The 18,799-nt window shown below is 35.0% G+C and overlaps 1 protein-coding gene across 9 annotated transcripts in view; it reads left to right on the top strand.

Annotated features, from left to right (window-relative positions):
- The window catches only part of WDR41 (WD repeat domain 41), a 196,225-nt gene that overhangs the window by 111,525 nt on the left and 65,901 nt on the right, over positions 1-18,799 (top strand). Inside the window, exon 1 of one of the 9 annotated variants that reach the window (XM_007079822.2) lies at positions 5,330-5,474. The exons of the other annotated variants lie outside the window; for them this stretch is intronic. Within the exon in view, the coding sequence (XP_007079884.1) occupies positions 5,448-5,474 (27 nt within the window). The 5' untranslated portion in view covers positions 5,330-5,447. Of the gene's footprint in view, positions 1-5,329; positions 5,475-18,799 lie in introns of those variants that run through there. 9 annotated transcript variants of the gene reach the window in all.

Here is an 18,799-nt window from a genome sequence, read left to right as displayed (position 1 = left end):
AAATGTTGAATACTATTTTGTAGTGAATCAGAAATAAATATTTTAAAGGACTGGAATAACTGTAAAAAAATTGGATATTAGATGTTATTAAGGAATCATTGTTAATTTTGTACATGTGACCAGATTGTAGTGATAGAAGAAATTGTCTTTACTTTTCACTCACACACATAGAAGTATTTAGGATTGAAATGACATAGACACAATGTCAGGAATTTACTTTAGAATTTTGTGGTAACTGAAAGAAAAAAAGGAAATAAAGCACATGTATCAAATCTTAAAAACTATTGAATTAAAAAAATTTTTTTAATGTTTATTTTTTGAGACAGAGCATGAATGGGGGAGGGTCAGAGAGAGAGGGAGACACAGAATCGGAAACAGGCTCCAGGCTCTGAGCTGTCAGCACAGAGCCCAACGCGGGGCTCGAACTTACGGACTGCGAGATCATGACCTGAGCCAAAGTCGGACGCTTAACCGACTGAGCCACCCAGGCACCCCAAAAACTATTGAATTTGATCAATAGGTTATATGAGAGTGTATTATGCTACTTTCTCTATTTTGGTGTATGTTTGAAAGTTGTAACAAAATTTTAAAGAAAAAATACATTCCTGGAAAGGTACTGTATCACCTTAATATTAAAAAAATGTGTATGTTTTCATGATGGATAAAATTTTTATGAGATTTTTTAAGTCACTGGAGACTAGAAAATGAGTCAGAGAATGCTAAGGATGATGCCTGCTGGAATTTGTTGTAGTGGAGTGAACACTGGTTTGGTTATAAGCTTCAGACTGTTACTAATGAATGAGCTCCACCCCATTTGGCAAGACATTTCCCATTCTGGCCTCAGGAGTTTTTGTTAAGATGGGACATTGGCCTAAATGAGCTTAAAGTTCTTTGTAGGTCCTGTTATCTATGGTTCTGATGAACTGCATGTATAGTGGGCTTGTTGGAATTTTTTGTTTACTTGGTAATGTGTATAAGATATAAGGTGTCCCAACTGAGGCCCTCAGGATTCTGGTGGTTTTAAGAACTCCTTCAAGTTGAAGGAAGAATGCTGAGTGATCAAGCACCAAGGCAGTAGAACAGTTCGTCTCTATTTTTTAAAATTCCTGTTTTTTGTTTTTGTTTGTTTGGTTTTAGGGTTTTTTGCCAACTTATTTTTTTTGATTCCTGGAAAGAGTTGGTCTTTCTGTGCCCACTGTGTATGTACAGTTCTTTTTATAGCTCTTACTCTCTTATACTGCATGTGCTTTCCCACAGATCTTTCCCACAAGATCCTTAAGGTAGGGATTTTATTTTTCATTTTTGTATCTTGAGTACCTAGCACACATCTAGCATGCAAAAGGGCATAATATATATTTGTTGATTGAACAAATGCATGCATGTATGAATGAAAAAAAATTTTTTTAATTTTTTTAAAATGTTTTGATTTATTTTTGAAGGAGAGAGAGAAAGACAGAGCATGAGCCGGGGGAGGAGCAGAGAGAGAGGGAGACACAGAATCAGAAGCAGGCTCCAGGCTCTAAGCTGTCAGCACTGAGCCCGTTGTGGGGCTCGAACCCACAAACTGTGAGATCATGACCTGAGCCGAAGCCGGATACTCAAGCGACTGAGCCACCCAGGCACCCCTGAATGAAAGAAAGTAAAGGAATCTTGTGGCATTTAATTTAATGTCATGGTACATAATGAAAACAACATGAATATGTCTTCACTATTAAGTTTAGCAAATTTGGTCTTTTTAGTGGAGTTCATTTATCTTGGCCTGCTCACTCTCCATATTGCTTGCCTATTCCATCCTTACTAGTAATCCTCAGCAGTACATTGTCTCCTGAAGGAGTACTTTGATCAGAAAGCATTAAGTTGTATACTCCCCTCATCACCTGAATTCCTTTAGCTATAGTTCCAAAACTAGGACTGATGGAAAGGGGGTTTGGAAAGCCATTGGTGAATTGTGGTATATCTTCCTAGAGGGCAGATTTTACACAAATATTTCGGAAAGTGAAATGTAAATGGGAGATAGTTTAGAACATTGTTTTATATTAAAACAAACACAAATGTATTATCAAATAGAACATTCAGGTAACACAAATTCTAAGATACATCTTTTTTTTTTAATGTTTATTTTTAAAAGATAGAGAGCACACGTGCATAGAAGTGGGGGAGGGACAGAGAGAGAGAGGAACAGACGATCTGAAGTGGGCTCTGTGCTAACAGCAGAAAGCCTGATGTGGGGCTTCAAGTTACAAACTGCGAGATCATGACCTGGACCGGAGCTGGATGCTCAACTGACAGATCCACCCAGGCGCCCCACTAAGATGTATCTTAAGATTGTTTGGGAGCCTTTGGGGCAATGACTGTCCATCCTACCCCAACTCCTGGGTCAGTGATTTATTCTTTGCTATGGTATTTTGGTAGAAGATGCTTGATTTGGACCAACCTAAGACATATATAAAAACTCTAGAGTAATAATAGAAAAAAGTTTATTTTATTTTTAAACTGTCACATTTTCTTTAGGAGTAACCTGATAGTTTTATCCCTGTGGATGAACACATGTACTCTGCTGTTTTGTATATGTGCTGTTGAAGCAAGCCCTCTACTCTGCTATTTTGAACTATGAAATATAATTTATAAAAAGTGCAAGAAAACACATTTAGTAAAATCCTAGTCAGCGTATATAATTTTTTTTATAATTTGAAATACTTGTAAATTCTCCAGATAATTAGATGCCCATTGTTATTTGATAAAATGATAGATAATTCAAATTCTTCCTTCATTCAGATCCTTTTTTTTTTTCCTTGTTTACTTAGGCTTCAAATGAGTGGGCATTTAATTCAGTCAGTATAGTCAGTATTCAATGTTCAGATCTTACTGAACTGTGATTTGATATTTATTCTTTATATTCCAGTTTGTTGGTGTATATGTGGATATATTCTACTCTATTTCTCATCATTACTAAGACTGTTGAACTAAGAAAGTGGCTGGTAGTCCATAGGTCTATATTGATTATAGTGACATTAAATCCAAATATTCCTAGTTCAACTCAGTTAAAAAATTACTAAGCACTGAATAATGCCAGGCACTATAATAAGCATGGCACTAGTATGGCTTTCTGTAGATAGTATATAATCAATAAAGGCTTACTAACTAGAGATAGTAGTAGTAATGAGCAAAGTAGTTAAACTCTGTGCCTTCGCTCTACCATCTGCAAATTATCGTTATTTCTCCTTATCAAAGTTTAAGCAGAATAATAAATCAGATGCTTTCTAAGCCCCAGATAAATATACAATTGATGCTAGTAAGGGGAGAAATGTCTAGATTATTCTAAAAAGTAGAAACTGTTACTCCCTTTTATTTTTCAAATGCTTGAAGTATATACCATTACTTTTATAGTTTTCCTTTTCATATGTCCCTACTACAGTTATTTGTACTTTCTCTCAAATGAGTGCTCTGCATCTGTCACCCCATTTCTTCACCAAATATCGCACGTTCCCTTGTAATCTTTACTGTAACTACACTTTCAAAATCTGCAGTGACTTCCTTCCAAAGTATTTCCCCATTTGCTTACACACCTCAAAATCCCTCATCTTTTTCCAGCATTTAATTCTTCTGGTCACTCCCTTTAGAAAGTTGTGTTCTATCTTGGCTTTGATGGTGCTGTAGTTTTTGGCCTTCTGTCTTGGATGGTTCTTTCTGTTTCTTTTAAAGATTCCTTTATCTCTGGCATTCTCTGTGACTGTCTTTCTTGGAATTTTTCTCTGGAGTTACCTGCCATCTCAAAGGTCCAGTTTTTAGTTCTGTTTCCTTCTGGTGGATGTAGGAGAAAGAGCCATAGGAAACTAAAAATTGGAACTTTGAGATGGCAGGTAATTCCAGAGAAAAAATTCCAAGCAATCTATCTGTACATCTGCCAGGAGGGCATCTTTACACATTGTCTCAAATGCCGACAGGTAAGAAATTTAGCGCATCTCAGGCATTCTGCACTTCCTAATTTCACCTCTGATGCTTTAGTTACCAATAGGTCATGAAGTTCTATTGATTCTTCTGGAAAAATAACTCTTGTAATTATCTCAAACTTATTAGGAACCAAGGACTTATTCAAAGTCACTGAGCTAGTAGGTGGTCCGAAAAATAAAGCTGAAATCCTAAAACCTAAAGACCAAAGGCTTATTGCTTATAAGGCTCGTAATGCCTTATCTGAAATCCTTAGTACTAGATATATTTCAGAAAATATCCTTTTGGACAGCACAGCATACATAATCAACATACTTTTATTTCTGCAGTAAAATACATGAATATTCACATGTGATAGATTAAGTCAAGACTATAAAAAGCCTCAGGTTAATTTAGGTAAGTTTGTTGTTGTTGTTGTTGTTGTTGTTGTTGTTGTTGTTGTTTTTCCCCCACAGAGTGTGGTCAGGTCAGGTGAAGTTTCGCCACCAAATGAGCTAAGAAAATTTTCAGTTTGGGGAGCTTTTTGGATTTTGGAATTAAAGATAAAGGATTGTGGACTTGGAAAATTACTCACTTGGAATTAATGTTTGTAGTTGTGATACAACATTTTTATTGGGCTGATGGGTGGTTTCTCCCCATTATTATCTAGGGAACCAAATATTTTGTATCCTAAAGAGAATTTGGGGGGATAATAGGGAGCCTAGGGGCAATACCAATTTGTTTGGTCTAGACTCATAGGGTAGCCAGAGTCTTCTGGCATATAAAACCTCCACAGGTTAGGGATCGAGGACTAGAAACTCAGGTGGTATTAACGAGTTGCAGCCAGTGAGGTGTTATGGAGGCATGGGGGATTTACAAGGATGAAGAATGTATGTTTTCAGGTAGTTATGAGTATTTTTTTAAATGGAGAGTTGCCCAGGCAACATACTTCTTTCTAATCTATTTTCTCCCCTCCTCACCTTTCTCCATTTCACTTCACTTCACCTTAGCATGCTTGCGGATTAGAGGTCTTTTATGAGTCTTTGTAGTGAGTAAGTAAGAAAAGACATCAAGTGATAAAATTGAATGAGTAATGGATTACAACTTCAATTCCAGGTTCTGGGTTTGGTCATAATTTAGTTTCCTCATCTGTGGAAAAGGAGATTTGGTGAATTATTACAAAGGCCCTTTTGAGTTCTCAAATGCTATGATTGTGTCTTGTCATTTTATCCATAATTTTTTTTAATGTTTATTAGTGAGAGAGAAAGAGACAGAGCATGAATGGGGGAGGGACAGAGAGAGAGACACACAGAATCCAAAGCAGGCTCCAGGCTCTGAGCTGTCAGCACAGAGCCAAAGGTGGGGCTTGACCTCACAAATCATGAGGTCATGACCTGAGCTGAAGGCAGATGCTTAACCAACTGAGCCACTCAGGGGCCCCTGTCCATAATTTTTTCTTTATACTCAGCCCATCTGCCTTATCAGAATCCCTACCTCAAAGTCCTGAATTTTGGTAGTCCATGGTTGCACCCAGGCTGATAATTAAGGTAGGTGGGAGCAATTAAACAAGGGCATGTAGAAACCGGGAGAATTTGAGTTGTCTAGAAGAGTACAGTTTGATGATATTTTTTCCTCATTGGAGAATGGTTATAAAAACTAATCATTTTCCTGCTATATAGATGGATGGACAGAAATAAGTTTATAACAGTTATAGGTATACATTATATAGTAAGGTGTATATTAAGAACATAAAATGGAAAATGAAGTAATTATCTAATTATTTGGGACAGTATAAGATAGTCAGATATCATGACTCCAAAGATTGTAGTGCAAATAATTCCATTTGTTCAATTCTCCTGAAAACTGCTGGCTTTTTTAAAAATTAAATTCCAGTAACATCTTAGGTATTTTATATAATGTTCATGGTTTATATAATCTTAGCAATTATATTAACAAACCTACAAAGAAATAGATTTCCATGTTACAGGTGAGGAAGCTGAGATTCAAAAAGGTTAAGTAAATTGTTTAAATTCAGGGTAAGTGGCAGAAGTGGATTAACATCCAAGTTTGTCAGACTCTAAACTCCATTATCAAACCAAATTCTCTGCTGTTTTTTTTTTTTTTTAATAAAGACTATCGTTAGGTCTTGCTATGTTAAATACTACTACGTATAATCCCCTCAAATATTATCTGAACCCACTTACCTACGAGTGGGTCTTTTTAATACCTATGGCATACTCCATAATGATGGGGAATAGGGAGCAAAGTGACCTGCAGTTTTATGGGGTTCAGATGTGAAAGAAAGTTTCTTTCCAGGATGGATCAGCAGCAGAGGAGGAGCGGGATGGGAGAAAGTGAGGAAAGATTTGATTACAAGGGAATAAGGCTAGTAAATTTGGTGATGGAGATGGTCATTCTGTGTATACCAGTGTTTAAAGCACTTCTTACTCAGTTGAGTTTCCAGTCTTTGAGCTCTGTTTCACTGCATGTGTGACTTTTAGGAAATTCATTTGTGGTTGATTTGATTTTTTCATGTGGAAAATTAAGCTAACCATACTTAGATCTTACTGCCTCACAGAGAAAATGTGAAAATTAATGGGTTAATGGTGGAAAAGAGTTTAAAGATCTTTAGACAAAAATACTGTTATCAGTGCTAGCATAGGAGCATTTGGACTCTAGAATAATGCCAAAGCAATTACTAAGATATTGTCAATGTACACTTATTAATTAGAGTAGATATTTTTCACCTTATATCTGTGGTTTCTAAATTAACAAATCTGATTTTATTTAATCAAAGCATTCTAAATGGGCCTGGAACCCAGTCAGAGAATGATCTCACACCAAAAGTCCAAGATAGATAATTATCCTGGCTTTCTCTTATGATTGTTAGTTCTTCAATTAGGCATTTTTTCCCAGTGAGGCTATGCATGGATACTCTGAAAATAACACTCTAAGGGACTTCAAGGAAAGTAATTTAGGGATCTAAATTTTTAAAGTTGTTTTTCTTTAATTTGCTAAAAAATAAAAAAAGTAATGTACTAGAAACACATATTGAAATATATTGAAAAAGTAAAGTGCTTTAATATTTTCAGTGAGTAATCCAGGGTCTTAGATTAACTAATCTTCTAGAATTTTGAATGTGATACCTTTTTTGTATGTGTCTGTATATGATAGATACCAGAAAAGATTTCATATTTTTTGTAACTAAAAACTCATGAAAAAGTTAAAGTACATGCCCAGAATTGGAACATTTTTGGCATGGGCTGCATATTTAACATAAAAATACAAACTTATTTAATAAAGATGAAAAAGAAAAGATTTTAAAAAGCTTGGAAATTACTTAATCTAGATGCAAACCAGGCTACTTATGAGTATTGTTTTAGACACAAATTTTAAATCTGCTCTAAGCTTTCACAAGAAGCTATTTTCAAATTGAATCTTAAATAATTATGTCTCAGTAAATATTTTGTTTGAATTTCTTAGTACATTAAGTTAGAGATAATTTGATACAGCAGTGGGTAGGTTAAATTTGGAAAGAACAAAGACTAAGTACTTAGAGTTAAATAGCAACCTGTACCCTCAATTTAATATAATGTTAATTACGTAGTAAAGTGAATACAAAAATTAATGTCCTATGGATTAAAAAAAAAAGAGACCTATCTATAAGCTGCCTAAAGGAGAATCATATTAGACCTAAAGTCACCTACAGATTCAAAGTAAGGGGATGGAGAAACATCTATCATGGAAATGGATGTCAAAAGAAAGCCAGAGTAGCAATACCTGTATCAGACAAAATAGACTTTAAAACAATGTAACAAGAGACAAAGAAGGACGCTGTGTGACAATAAAGAGGACAGCCCTACAAGAAGATATAACAGCCGTAAATATGTATGCACCCAACATGGAAGCACCCAAATACGTAAAACAGTAACAAACATGAAGGAACTAATAGATAATAATACAATACTAGTAGGGGACTATACACTCCACTTACATCATTGGACAGATCATCTAAGCATAAAACCAACAAGGAAACACTGGCTTTGAATGACACACTGGACCAGATGCACTTAAGATATATTCAGAATATTCCATCCTAAAAGAACAAAATACACATTTTTTTTCAAGTGCACACAAAACATTCTCCAGACTAGAACACATATTAGCCCACAAAATCACCCTCAATAAATTTAAGTCTCAAATATCTTCTCCCATGCCAAAGGCCTCCTTGCAATTTTATTGATAGTTTCCTTTGCTACACAGAAGCTTTTATTCTTGAGTAAGTCCCAATAACTTATTTTTGCTTTTGTTTCCCTTACTTCAGGAGACCTATCTAGTAAGAAGTCGCAAACAGCCAAGGTCAAAGAGGTTGTTGCCTGTGTTTTCCTCTAGGATTTTGATGGTTTCCTGTCTCACATTATTAGGACTCTTATCCATTTTGAATTTATTTTTGTGTATGGTGGAAGAAAGTGGTCCAGTTTCTTTGTTTTGGATGTCGTTGTCCCGTTTTCCCAATACCATTTGTTGAAGAGACTTTTTTCCATTGGATATTCTTTCCTGCTTTGTTAAAGATTAGTTGACCATATAGTCGTGGGCCCATTTCTGGGTTTTCTGTTCTGTTCCACTGATCTATGTGTCTGTTTTTGTGCCAGTACTATACTGTCTTGATTACCACAGCTTTGTAATATAACTTGAAGTCCAGAATTGGGATGCCTCCAGTTTTGCTTTTCTTTTTCAAGATTGTTTTGACTATTTGGGGTCTTTTAAGAAACTTAACCACAAAATTTGAGAAGTGTTTCTTCTAGGTCTATGAAAAATGCTGTTGGTATTTTGACAGGGATTGCGTTAAATGTGTAGACTGCTTGGGACAGTATGGACCAATATTTGTTCTTCCAATTCATGATCATGGAATGTCTTTCCATTTCTTTGTGTCATCTTCAATTTCTTTCATAAGTTTTTTATAGTTTTTAGAATATAGATCTTTTTAGTTAGGTTTATTCCTAGGTGTCTTATTTTTTTGGTGCAATTGTAAATGGAATTATTTCCTTAATTTATTTTCTTGCTTCTTCATAACTGGTATATAAAATGCAATAGATTGCTGCACACTAATCTTGTATCCTGCAACTTTACTGAATTCATGTATCAGTTCTAGCAGGTTTTTGGTGGAGTCTTTCAGGATTTGTACATAAAGTATCATGTCATTTGCAAATAGTCAAAGTTTTACTTTTTCTTTACCAATACGGATGCCTTTTACTTCTTTGTGTTGTTTGATTGCTGTGGCTAGGCCTGCCAAAACTATGTTGAATATAAGTAGTGAAAGTGAACATTCTTGCCCTATTGCTGAACTTAGGGGAAAAGCTCTCAGTTTTTCCCCACTGAGGACAATGTTAGCTCTGGGTTTTTCATATATGGCCTTTATTATATTGAGGTATGTCCCTCAAAACCTACTTTGTTGAGGATTTTTTAAAATAATGAATGGATGTTGTATGTTTTCAAATGCTTTTTATTTTAAGTTTATTTATTTACTTTTGAGAGAGACAGAGATAGCATGTGAGCAGGGGAGGGGAAGAGAGAGAGGGAAAAAGAGAGAATCCCAAGCAGGCTCCGGGCTCGAGCCCATGAAATCATGACATCATGACCTGAGCCAAAACCAAGAGCCATCCAGGCACCCCATCAAATGCTTTTTCTATGTCTACTGAAAGGATCACATGATTCTTACGCTTTCTCCCACTGATATAGTATATCATGTTGATTGATTTGTGAATACTGAACCACCCTTGCAATCCAAGAATAAATCCCACTTGATTGTGGTGAATGATTTTTTTAATGTATTGTTTAATTCTGTTTGAAACTATTTTATTGAGGATTTTTTCATCCATGTTCATCATGTATATTGGCCTGTAATTCTCTCTGTGTCTTTGTGGAGTCTTTATCTGGTTTTGGTATCACGGTAATGCTGGCCTAAATGAATGAATTTGGAAGTTTTCCTTCCTTTTCTACTTTTTTGGAATAGTTTGAAAGAATGGGTATTAACTCTTCTCTAAATGTTTGGTAGAATTCATCTGTGAAGTTTTCTGGTCCTGCTCTTTTGTTTGTTGGGAGTTTTTTGATTACTGATTAATTTCCTTGATGGTTATTGGTCTGTTAAATTTTATATTTCTTCCTGTTTTGGATTTCGTAGTTTATGTTTCTAGGAACTTACCAATTTCTTCAAGGTTGTTCAACTTGTTGGCAAATAGTTTTTCATAATATTCTCTTATTGTATTTCTGTGGTGTTGGTTGTTATTCCTCCTCTCTTATTTGATATTTGAGTCCTTTTTCTTTTTTTCTTGATAAGTCTGGCTAGAGAATTATCAATATTATTGATTTTTTCAAAGAACCAGCTCCTGCTTTCATTGATCTGTTCTATTGTTTTTTAGTTTCTATGCCATTTATTTCTGCTCTAACCTTTAGTATTTCCTTCCTTCTGCTGGCTTAAGTTTTTGTTTATTGTTCTTTTCCTAGCTCCTTCAGGTGTAAGGTTAGGTTATTTGATATTTTTCTTGCTTCTTGAGGTCAGCCTGTATTGCTATAAATTTCCCTCTTAGAACCACTTTGGTGACTCCAATCTAAGGAACGGGACAACGACGTCCAAAACAAAGAAACTGGACCACTTTCTTCCACCATACACAAAAATAAATTCAAAATGGATAAGAGTCCTAATAATGTGAGACAGGAAACCATCAAAATCCTAGAGGAAAACACAGGCAACAACCTCTTTGACCTTGGCTGTTTGCGACTTCTTACTAGATAGGTCTCCTGAAGTAAGGGAAACAAAAGCAAAAATAAGTTACTGGGACTTAAGAATAAAAGCTTCTGTGTAGCAAAGGAAACTATCAATAAAATTGCAAGGAGGCCTTTGGCATGGGAGAAGATATTTGCAAATGACATATCTGATAATGGGTTAGTATTGAAAAAATATAAAGAACTTCTAAAACTCAATGCCCCAAAAGCAAATAACCTAATTTAAAAATGGGCAGAAGATATGAACAGACATATCTCTAAAGAAGACATTCACATAGCCAACAGACACATGAAAAGATGCTCATCATCACTTAGCATCAGGGAAATCCAAATCAAAACTAGAATGAGATATCACCTCACACTGATCATAATGACTACAGTTAACAACACAGGAAACAACTGGTGTTGAGGGTGTGGAGAAAGGGGAACCCTCTTAAACTGTTGGTGGGAATGGAAACTGGTGTAGCCACTCTAGAAAGAAATGTGGAAGTTCCTCAAAAAATTAAAAATCGAACTACCCTATGGTCCAGCAATTGCACTACTATTTACCCAAAAGATACAAAAATACTGATTCAAAGGGATACATGCACCCTGATGTTTATAACAGCATTGTCAACAGTAGCTAATTTATGGAAAGAGACCAAGTGTCCATTGACTGATGAATGGATAAAGAAGATGTAATTCTATCCATTCTGCTGCTTAACTTCTTTCCATTCTTCAGACCTCAGTTCAAAGGTCACATATTTTTTTAAGTTTATTTTTTTTTTTAGTAATCTCTGCATCCAATTTGGGGCTCAACTTCACAACCCCAAGATCAAGAGTCTCATGCTCTTCCAGTTAACTGAGTCAGCCAGGCACCCCCACAGGTCATGTTTTTAATTAATGATGCTTATCTTAACATCACTCCATGTCAGTCAGGTTACCTTATTGTTTGCTTTCATAGACCCATGCTCCTTTCTTATATAGCACTAACCATAAATGTAGTTATTTTGTCATCTTTTTCACAAGACTATAAAATATGAAAGCTCTGTGAGTACCAATACCATGTCTATCTACTTTTGCTTATCATTATATAATCTTATCATTATATAACCTTCTAACATAGTAGACATTAATATTCAACAAATATCTATTGACATGCCACTAAGTGCCAACGAATATAAATTTCTTGAATAAGGGATCCTCATTTTTAAGGCTCATTTGACAATCTTTCTGATAAATATTATCATATTTTAACCACTCCCTATTATTGGATATTTAGATTTTTTCCAATTTGTAACTATTATGTAATAACATGAAGACTGTTTAGATTGTAGCAATTGGAAAAAACAGGTTACAAAAGTGAATGTACAGTGTGATTATGTGTAGAAATAAATGTACAGAAAGAAAGGTTGGAAAGGAACCATGAAAATGGTAAGAACCATGTAAATTATGGTAAGATTGTAGGTGCTCTTTCCTTTCATGTTTTCCCAATTTTCTATAATTGTGCTATAATTTTATGAAAAAAATTTTTAAGAAGTGCTATTTTTCCATTATGCTAATATATAAAACTATTAGCATAACTCATGTAGGGAAGCTTTAACTGTTACAGTAAAAGAAAGAAAAAAATTAACGCTTTTGTAAAGCAAGATAAAATAAATTATTAAGCAGTCATTGATTGATAAAAGCCATCTGTGGGCATGTGCAAAGGGTATAAAAATTTGGCTATTCCCAGGGTAGAGGGAGGAAGGTCTTTTTGTAATCGAAGGAGCTAGAAAAATAAATTGGGCTCATGAACATTTAAAAAGCATACTTAAAATCTGGCAAATACTGTGTGGAAATTATTGAGTTTTGGGAAATTGTTCTTTTAATGTATGTTTAAATTTTTATAAAGGAAAAAAGGTATAAATAGCCCTTTTAAAGGGCTAGTTTGGAAAAAAACTAAGCAACTTCTTTATGTCATCTTTAATATTGTGTGCAAAATAATTTCTATTCCTTCATTCAGTGTAAGGAGGAAGAAAGAAGGTGGATGAATGAGGAATAATTTAGTTCCCAGGGAAACTAATTGGAGAAAAAGATCATTTTAGGATCTGGAGATATGGCGCTGTATCTAGACAACTGTGAATTTTTCTGCTGTTATTTTCTAATCTTGGAAGGAAGAAGTTGCATTACAGATTTTAAGTTTAAGAGCTAATTTAGTTATATTTAGTTATATGGTAAATGCTGATCACTAGCAACATTAGAAAGGCAATGCCAATGAAGAATTCAGGCTATCATGAGCAGGTGCACAGATCTGTAGATTGCCAAGCAGTAATAAGATATCAGACTCCATGACTTAGGCTCTGGAATCTTTATAAAGTTTCATTAATTAGGGGTTAACAGAAAAAGCTATGTAAAAAAGTACATATGACATATAATTGACAGGAAGTTGATCACTGCAAGAATATAGAAGTGGGACAAATTCGTATATATTATTATGTACCAATCACTTAAGTGTGTTTTAGCCAACATCTATGAAATAAAATCATAATTACTTAAAGCAGCCTTTACTTTCAATCAATAAGAAATTTATAAACCTTTTTATTATGCCTTAATCAGAAATTTTCCACTGCTACTTAAGATTCCCTGGGGCTTTGAAACAAGCCTTGGCACACAGCAAGAATATTATATGTGAGTGTTCAATATGATAATGTATTTATATATTAATTACTGACTTCTATTTTCAGAATTTTAATAAGGCTTTTACTCCTAGGAAAGTTGGGGTCACAAGCTCAATTTTATTATTTATTTAGTTTTTTAAATGTTTATTTATTTTCAGAGAGTGAGAGAAAGAGATGGAAGAGAGAGAGAGAGAAAGTGCAAGCAGGGGAGGGGCAGAGAGAGCAGGAGAGAGAATCCCAAGCAGGCTCTGTGCTGCCAGCTCAGAGCCCAACGTGGGGCTTGATTTTATGTCCTAAAAACTTCACATTGTTCTTGGTCTCTTTGTAACTACTCCCAGCATGCATACTCATGTGTGTGTATGCACACACACAATTACAGAGCATGGCTTTTCTGAACTTTTGGCGCATATTAAAATCATCTGGTGAATTTTTAAAAATCTGATGCCCAGGTTGCTCCCTATCCCAGTTACATATATTCTGGGTGGAATCTACTATAATTTTTTGAAGCTCTCCAGGTGATTCTAGTGTGTTACAAAGTTAAGAATTACTATAATTAAAAGGGATTATAAACAATTACTGTTCTCGATGAGCAAGTAAACCAGAAAAATTATAAATTCATTTTAGTTTTTCCTCATTTAACCTAGCTAAATATATAATACTCTTGATCTGTATTGACAGTTACTGGCTATGTATGCTCAATGGAATATTGTATTCATTAATTGATTAACTTTCTGAACCCCTAAGGATGGTAGAAGTGGAATAGGTGGTAAGGTAATTATAATACACATTACCTGTTACTGATTTATGATGTGCTCATCTATAGTATTAATAATTAGGGTGGCTTGTGGGTAAGAATCCAAACTTAAGTAATTCTTCTTGGTAACCTAAATGGAGATTTAGTATCTGAGAAGTTTTATGTACCAGAATTCTAAACAGGCACAGTGATAGTAACAATAAAGCAATTAAGCTAATCTATTCTTACAACTTTCTAGCTGCTGACAGTGAACTAACCTAAGCTGACCTTTACTAATAGAACTGCACATGTGATAGAACTGTGGATAGATGTTTGAACAGATTCATATTGCTAAAGATTACTCCACGGGATACACAGAAAATAAAAATTCTTTGCTTGTGTTGTTCAGAGATTTAATGTGATACACTATTGCCTGACTGTGGTTGATTAATAAGTCATTAAATAAAAGTCTGAAGCTCATTCACACAGTGGAAAATGTTATGGTGGATTTCTGTCATCACCAATGCACTCATTACAAATCCTATAATTATGAATGAAAAGCCATTAGAGATAGAGACCAACAACTTCGTTTAAAATTCTACATTCTGCTTAATTCCATGAAGTATACAATACACTCTTTAGTAGGAATACAAATTCCTTAGCTGAACAATTCCTTGTTTGAGTGAGAGCTCAGGATATACTGGTGCAATGGAGTGTGTTGAAAAAAGGTCACCTGGAGAAAAGGAACTGGTTGTATTTGTTAAAGGGGAAATAAAAAAGAGCTTTAAATAAGAATTATGATCTAGTGGATCTTTCAGAGGGAGGTTCTAAAAATTATAAGTGATACTTTGTTTAATACAAATCCTAATTAATAGGGGTATGGTTTTTTAAATTCTTATTTAAAATCTTGAGTCAGAAAAACCGGGGTTTGAGTCCTAGCTCCATTACTTAACAGACAGCATTAACCATGATTAAGTTATTTCGCATGTTTGTGACTCAGTTCTATCATCTGTAAAATGTAGCTCTTTCTCTTGCTAAACTCATAAGGTAGTAGAAAGGGATTGAAACCTGAAAATGTTAAGTAAGTTTGTAGTAAAGATTTTTGTTAGCCCATGCAATGGCTATTAACCATCTTTACTGGTTTTGGCAGAACTCTAATTTTGTTTAGATATTTACCCATCTGCCATGAGGTGAATCATGAACTCATTTAATGTGGTGATCCCAGTTCATACTAGTGATTTTTAGAAATGAGAAGGAGAACCGATCCTGGTCATTGAGATGTGTGGGGAAGTTCTTCCACAGGTTCTATTTAAGAGTTACTCACCTATGTTGGTAGAGTAGCAAGATTCAGTGACAACTTGAAGTTGTCAATAAATATCTTTAATAGCTTGAATTTTTAAAATAGCTTGATTGAGATATAAGTCACATGCAGTTTACCCATTTAAGTTGTACTACAGTTCATTGCTTTTTAATATATCTACAGATAAGTGCACATATTATTACAGTCAATTTTAGATGTGTTTATCAACCTCAAGAAAAAGTTACCATTGCTCTGACCCACTTCCCCCAGCCCTAAGCAACCACCAATCTACTTTATGTCTCTGTAAATTTCCCTATTCCGTGTCATACAGTAGGTGGTCTTTTGTGACTTGCTACCTTCCCTTAGTATAATATTTTCAAGGTTCATCCATGTTGTAGCATGTATCAGTATTTAATTCCTATTAGTTGCTGAATAATATCCTATTTATGGATTTTCATTTTATTTATCCAATTGATGGACTTTTAGTTTTTGCTCCCTTTTACCTGTTATTAATATGCTATAAATACACATTTCTGTGAAGACATATGTTTTCATTTTTCTTGGTTATATACATAGGAGTGGAATTTCTGGGACCTGTGGGAAAAAAGGGAATTCCAGGAAGATGGCAAACTATACGCCAGGGTGACGGATATTCATCAGGCCTGCTCAGATGGGAGCAGGAAGTTTGAAGTTTTAAGGAGAGAGGTCTCCAGAAATATAATGGAACTGGTATCTTAGAGTCACCAGAAAGAACCAGGAAAAGAGGCAGTTAAGAAGAGCTTTCCTGGGAACAGAACAAACCTTAAATTCTGACCTTAAAAACTGTCCTTGTCTGAATTTTATTGGATCATACTTTAAAGTATAAATTACTTGGGGCATTGTCAGAAACAATCAGCCTATGATTAGTGGAGACTAACAGCTGGTTGTAATACCAAAAGGGGCGGAACGCTTAAAAGAAAAATTGGGGAAAGAGACAAAGAGAGCCCTGCCGAAACCAAACATTCAATGATGACTGTCCCATACTGAAGGCTCTGCCCTCTGATGAGCTACAGAAGAATTTTCATACTATGCATGTAGCCTGGATATGTTTGGGGAACATGAGGAATAGTCTGTTAAACTAACCACAAGTCTATTACCTTAGTGATTTAGTTTAACCACTAAATCAATACACAAGCAAACAACAACAAAAATAAGCACCAGAGAAAAAGAGAAATATGCAGCCAGTGTTGATACAGTTGTATTACCTAAAAGTTCAGTTTTACAGAAACTACCTGTGAGGGTTGCTGGAGAGGAGGTGGGTGGGGAGATGGGCATTAAGGAGGGCACTTGTTGGGGGTGCCTGGGTGGCTCAGTCGGTTAAGCGTCTGACTTCAGCTCAGGTCATGATCTTGTGGTTCGTGAATTCGAGTTCTGTGCTGACAGCTCAGAGCCTGGAGCCTGCTTCAGATTCTGTGTCTCCCTCTCTTTCTGCCCCTCCTCTGCTCATGCTGTGTCTCTGTCTCAAAAATAAATAAAACATTAAAAATTTTTTTAAAAAGGAGGGCACTTGTTGGGATGCGTACTGGGTGTTATATGTAAGTGATCAATCACTGGGTTCTACTCCTGAAACCCATACTGCACTGTATGTTAGCTGACTTGAATTTAAATAAATAAATTTTAAAAAAAGAAAGAATGAATGAAAAGTACCTATGAGGGATGCCAGACATAGGATGTCACAGAGTTCAAAGCAGCTTTTATAAATGTGTTCAAGGAACTAAAGGAAGCTATCCTTAAAAAAGTAAAAGATTCTGTGATGACAACATCTCATCAAATAGAGCATACCAATAAAGAGACAAAAATTGTAAAATAGAATGAAAAGGAAACTTTGGACTTGGAAAGTTAAATAACCAAAATGAAAAAGTTACTGGAGAGCTTCAACAGCAGATTTGAACTGTCAGAAAAAAAGAATCTGCAAACTGAAGAATAGGTTGATATAAATTGTGTAAGCTAAAAAAAAAAAAAAAAAAGGAAAAGAAAAAAATGACAGAACCTCAGAGAAATGGGGGACACATTAAGCATACCAACATATAATATGAATATCAGAAGGATGAGAATGAATAAAGGAATAGAAGTGTTTAGAGATATGGCTGAAAACTTCCCAAATTTGATGAAAAACATTAATCTACACATCCAAGAAGCTCAATAAACTACAAGAAGCTCAATAAAATACAAGCAAGATAAATATAAAGAGATCCACACCTAGTTACATCATAGGAATGAAATCCTTTTACTTTGAGTCAGTAGTGAGTAAGCAACATTTACCATCAAATGTCACAGCCATACGATTGTAAACACTGAATATTGATTTAACCAAAACTTTGTTATTTATTGAGAGGATGGTAAAAAGGAACATTGGTAATACAGTTGCGGTGGTGAGATGAGGCAAGTTTAATGTGAAGTTTAATGTGAAGTTTACAGTTAGTGTTAATCCTCATGTAACATAAGAAATCAAAGATCTCAAAATGATGCAAAGAGAACAAAAATAAAAGCAAAAGATAGCAGTGTATGCACATTTTCAGAAATATGTAGGTAAATTGAAAAAGGAGCAGCTACAGCCTTCAAAGTGGTTGCTTTTGGAGGCAACACTGGGAATGGGTTGGACAGTGTGTTTTGTTTTTTGTTGTAAGCCCTTAGTACAATTTGACTTTATGTATATACATATTTTTTACATCCATAAAATGCAATTTAATTTTTTTACCTTACCACAAATGGTGATACTTCTTTTTCTTTTTCTCCAGCTTTATTGAGATATATTTACACATAACATACTTTAAGTGTAAGGTATACAATGTGATGATTTGATACACGTATATATTACAAAATGGTTAGTAAGGTTAGTTATCACCTGACATAATTATCTTTTTTTTTTTGGTGGAGAGAACATTTAAAATCTACTGTCTTAGCGACTTTCAGGTATATAACACACTGTTGTTAACTATGGTCACCATGCTCTACATAGATCCCCAGAACTTACTTGTCTTATAACTGGAAGTTTGTACCCTTTGACCAACATCTCCCTGTTTCCCCCAAGTGTCTGGCAACCACTATTCTACTCTAGTTTTTATGAATTCAGCTTTTAAAAATTCCACATATACATGAGATCATATATTTGTCTCTGTCTGACTCATTTCACTTAACATAATACCCTCAGGGTTCTTCCATGTTGTCACAAATGGAGGGATTTCCTCCTTTCTCATGGCTGAATAATAGTCGTGTGTGTGTGTGTGTGTGTGTGTGTGTGTGTGTGTGTGTGTGTGTGTACCCCATTTCTTTGTTTAGTCATATTTTAATGGACACTTAGGTTGTTTGTTTCTTTGTTTTGGCTATTGTGAATAATGCTGCAGCGAACATAGGAGTGAGGATATCCTTCAAGATAAT

This window comes from Panthera tigris, chromosome A1 (assembly GCF_018350195.1).
Source record: "Panthera tigris isolate Pti1 chromosome A1, P.tigris_Pti1_mat1.1, whole genome shotgun sequence".
Lineage (NCBI taxonomy): Eukaryota > Metazoa > Chordata > Mammalia > Carnivora > Felidae > Panthera > Panthera tigris.
This window is presented reverse-complemented; position numbering and strand designations above follow the sequence as displayed.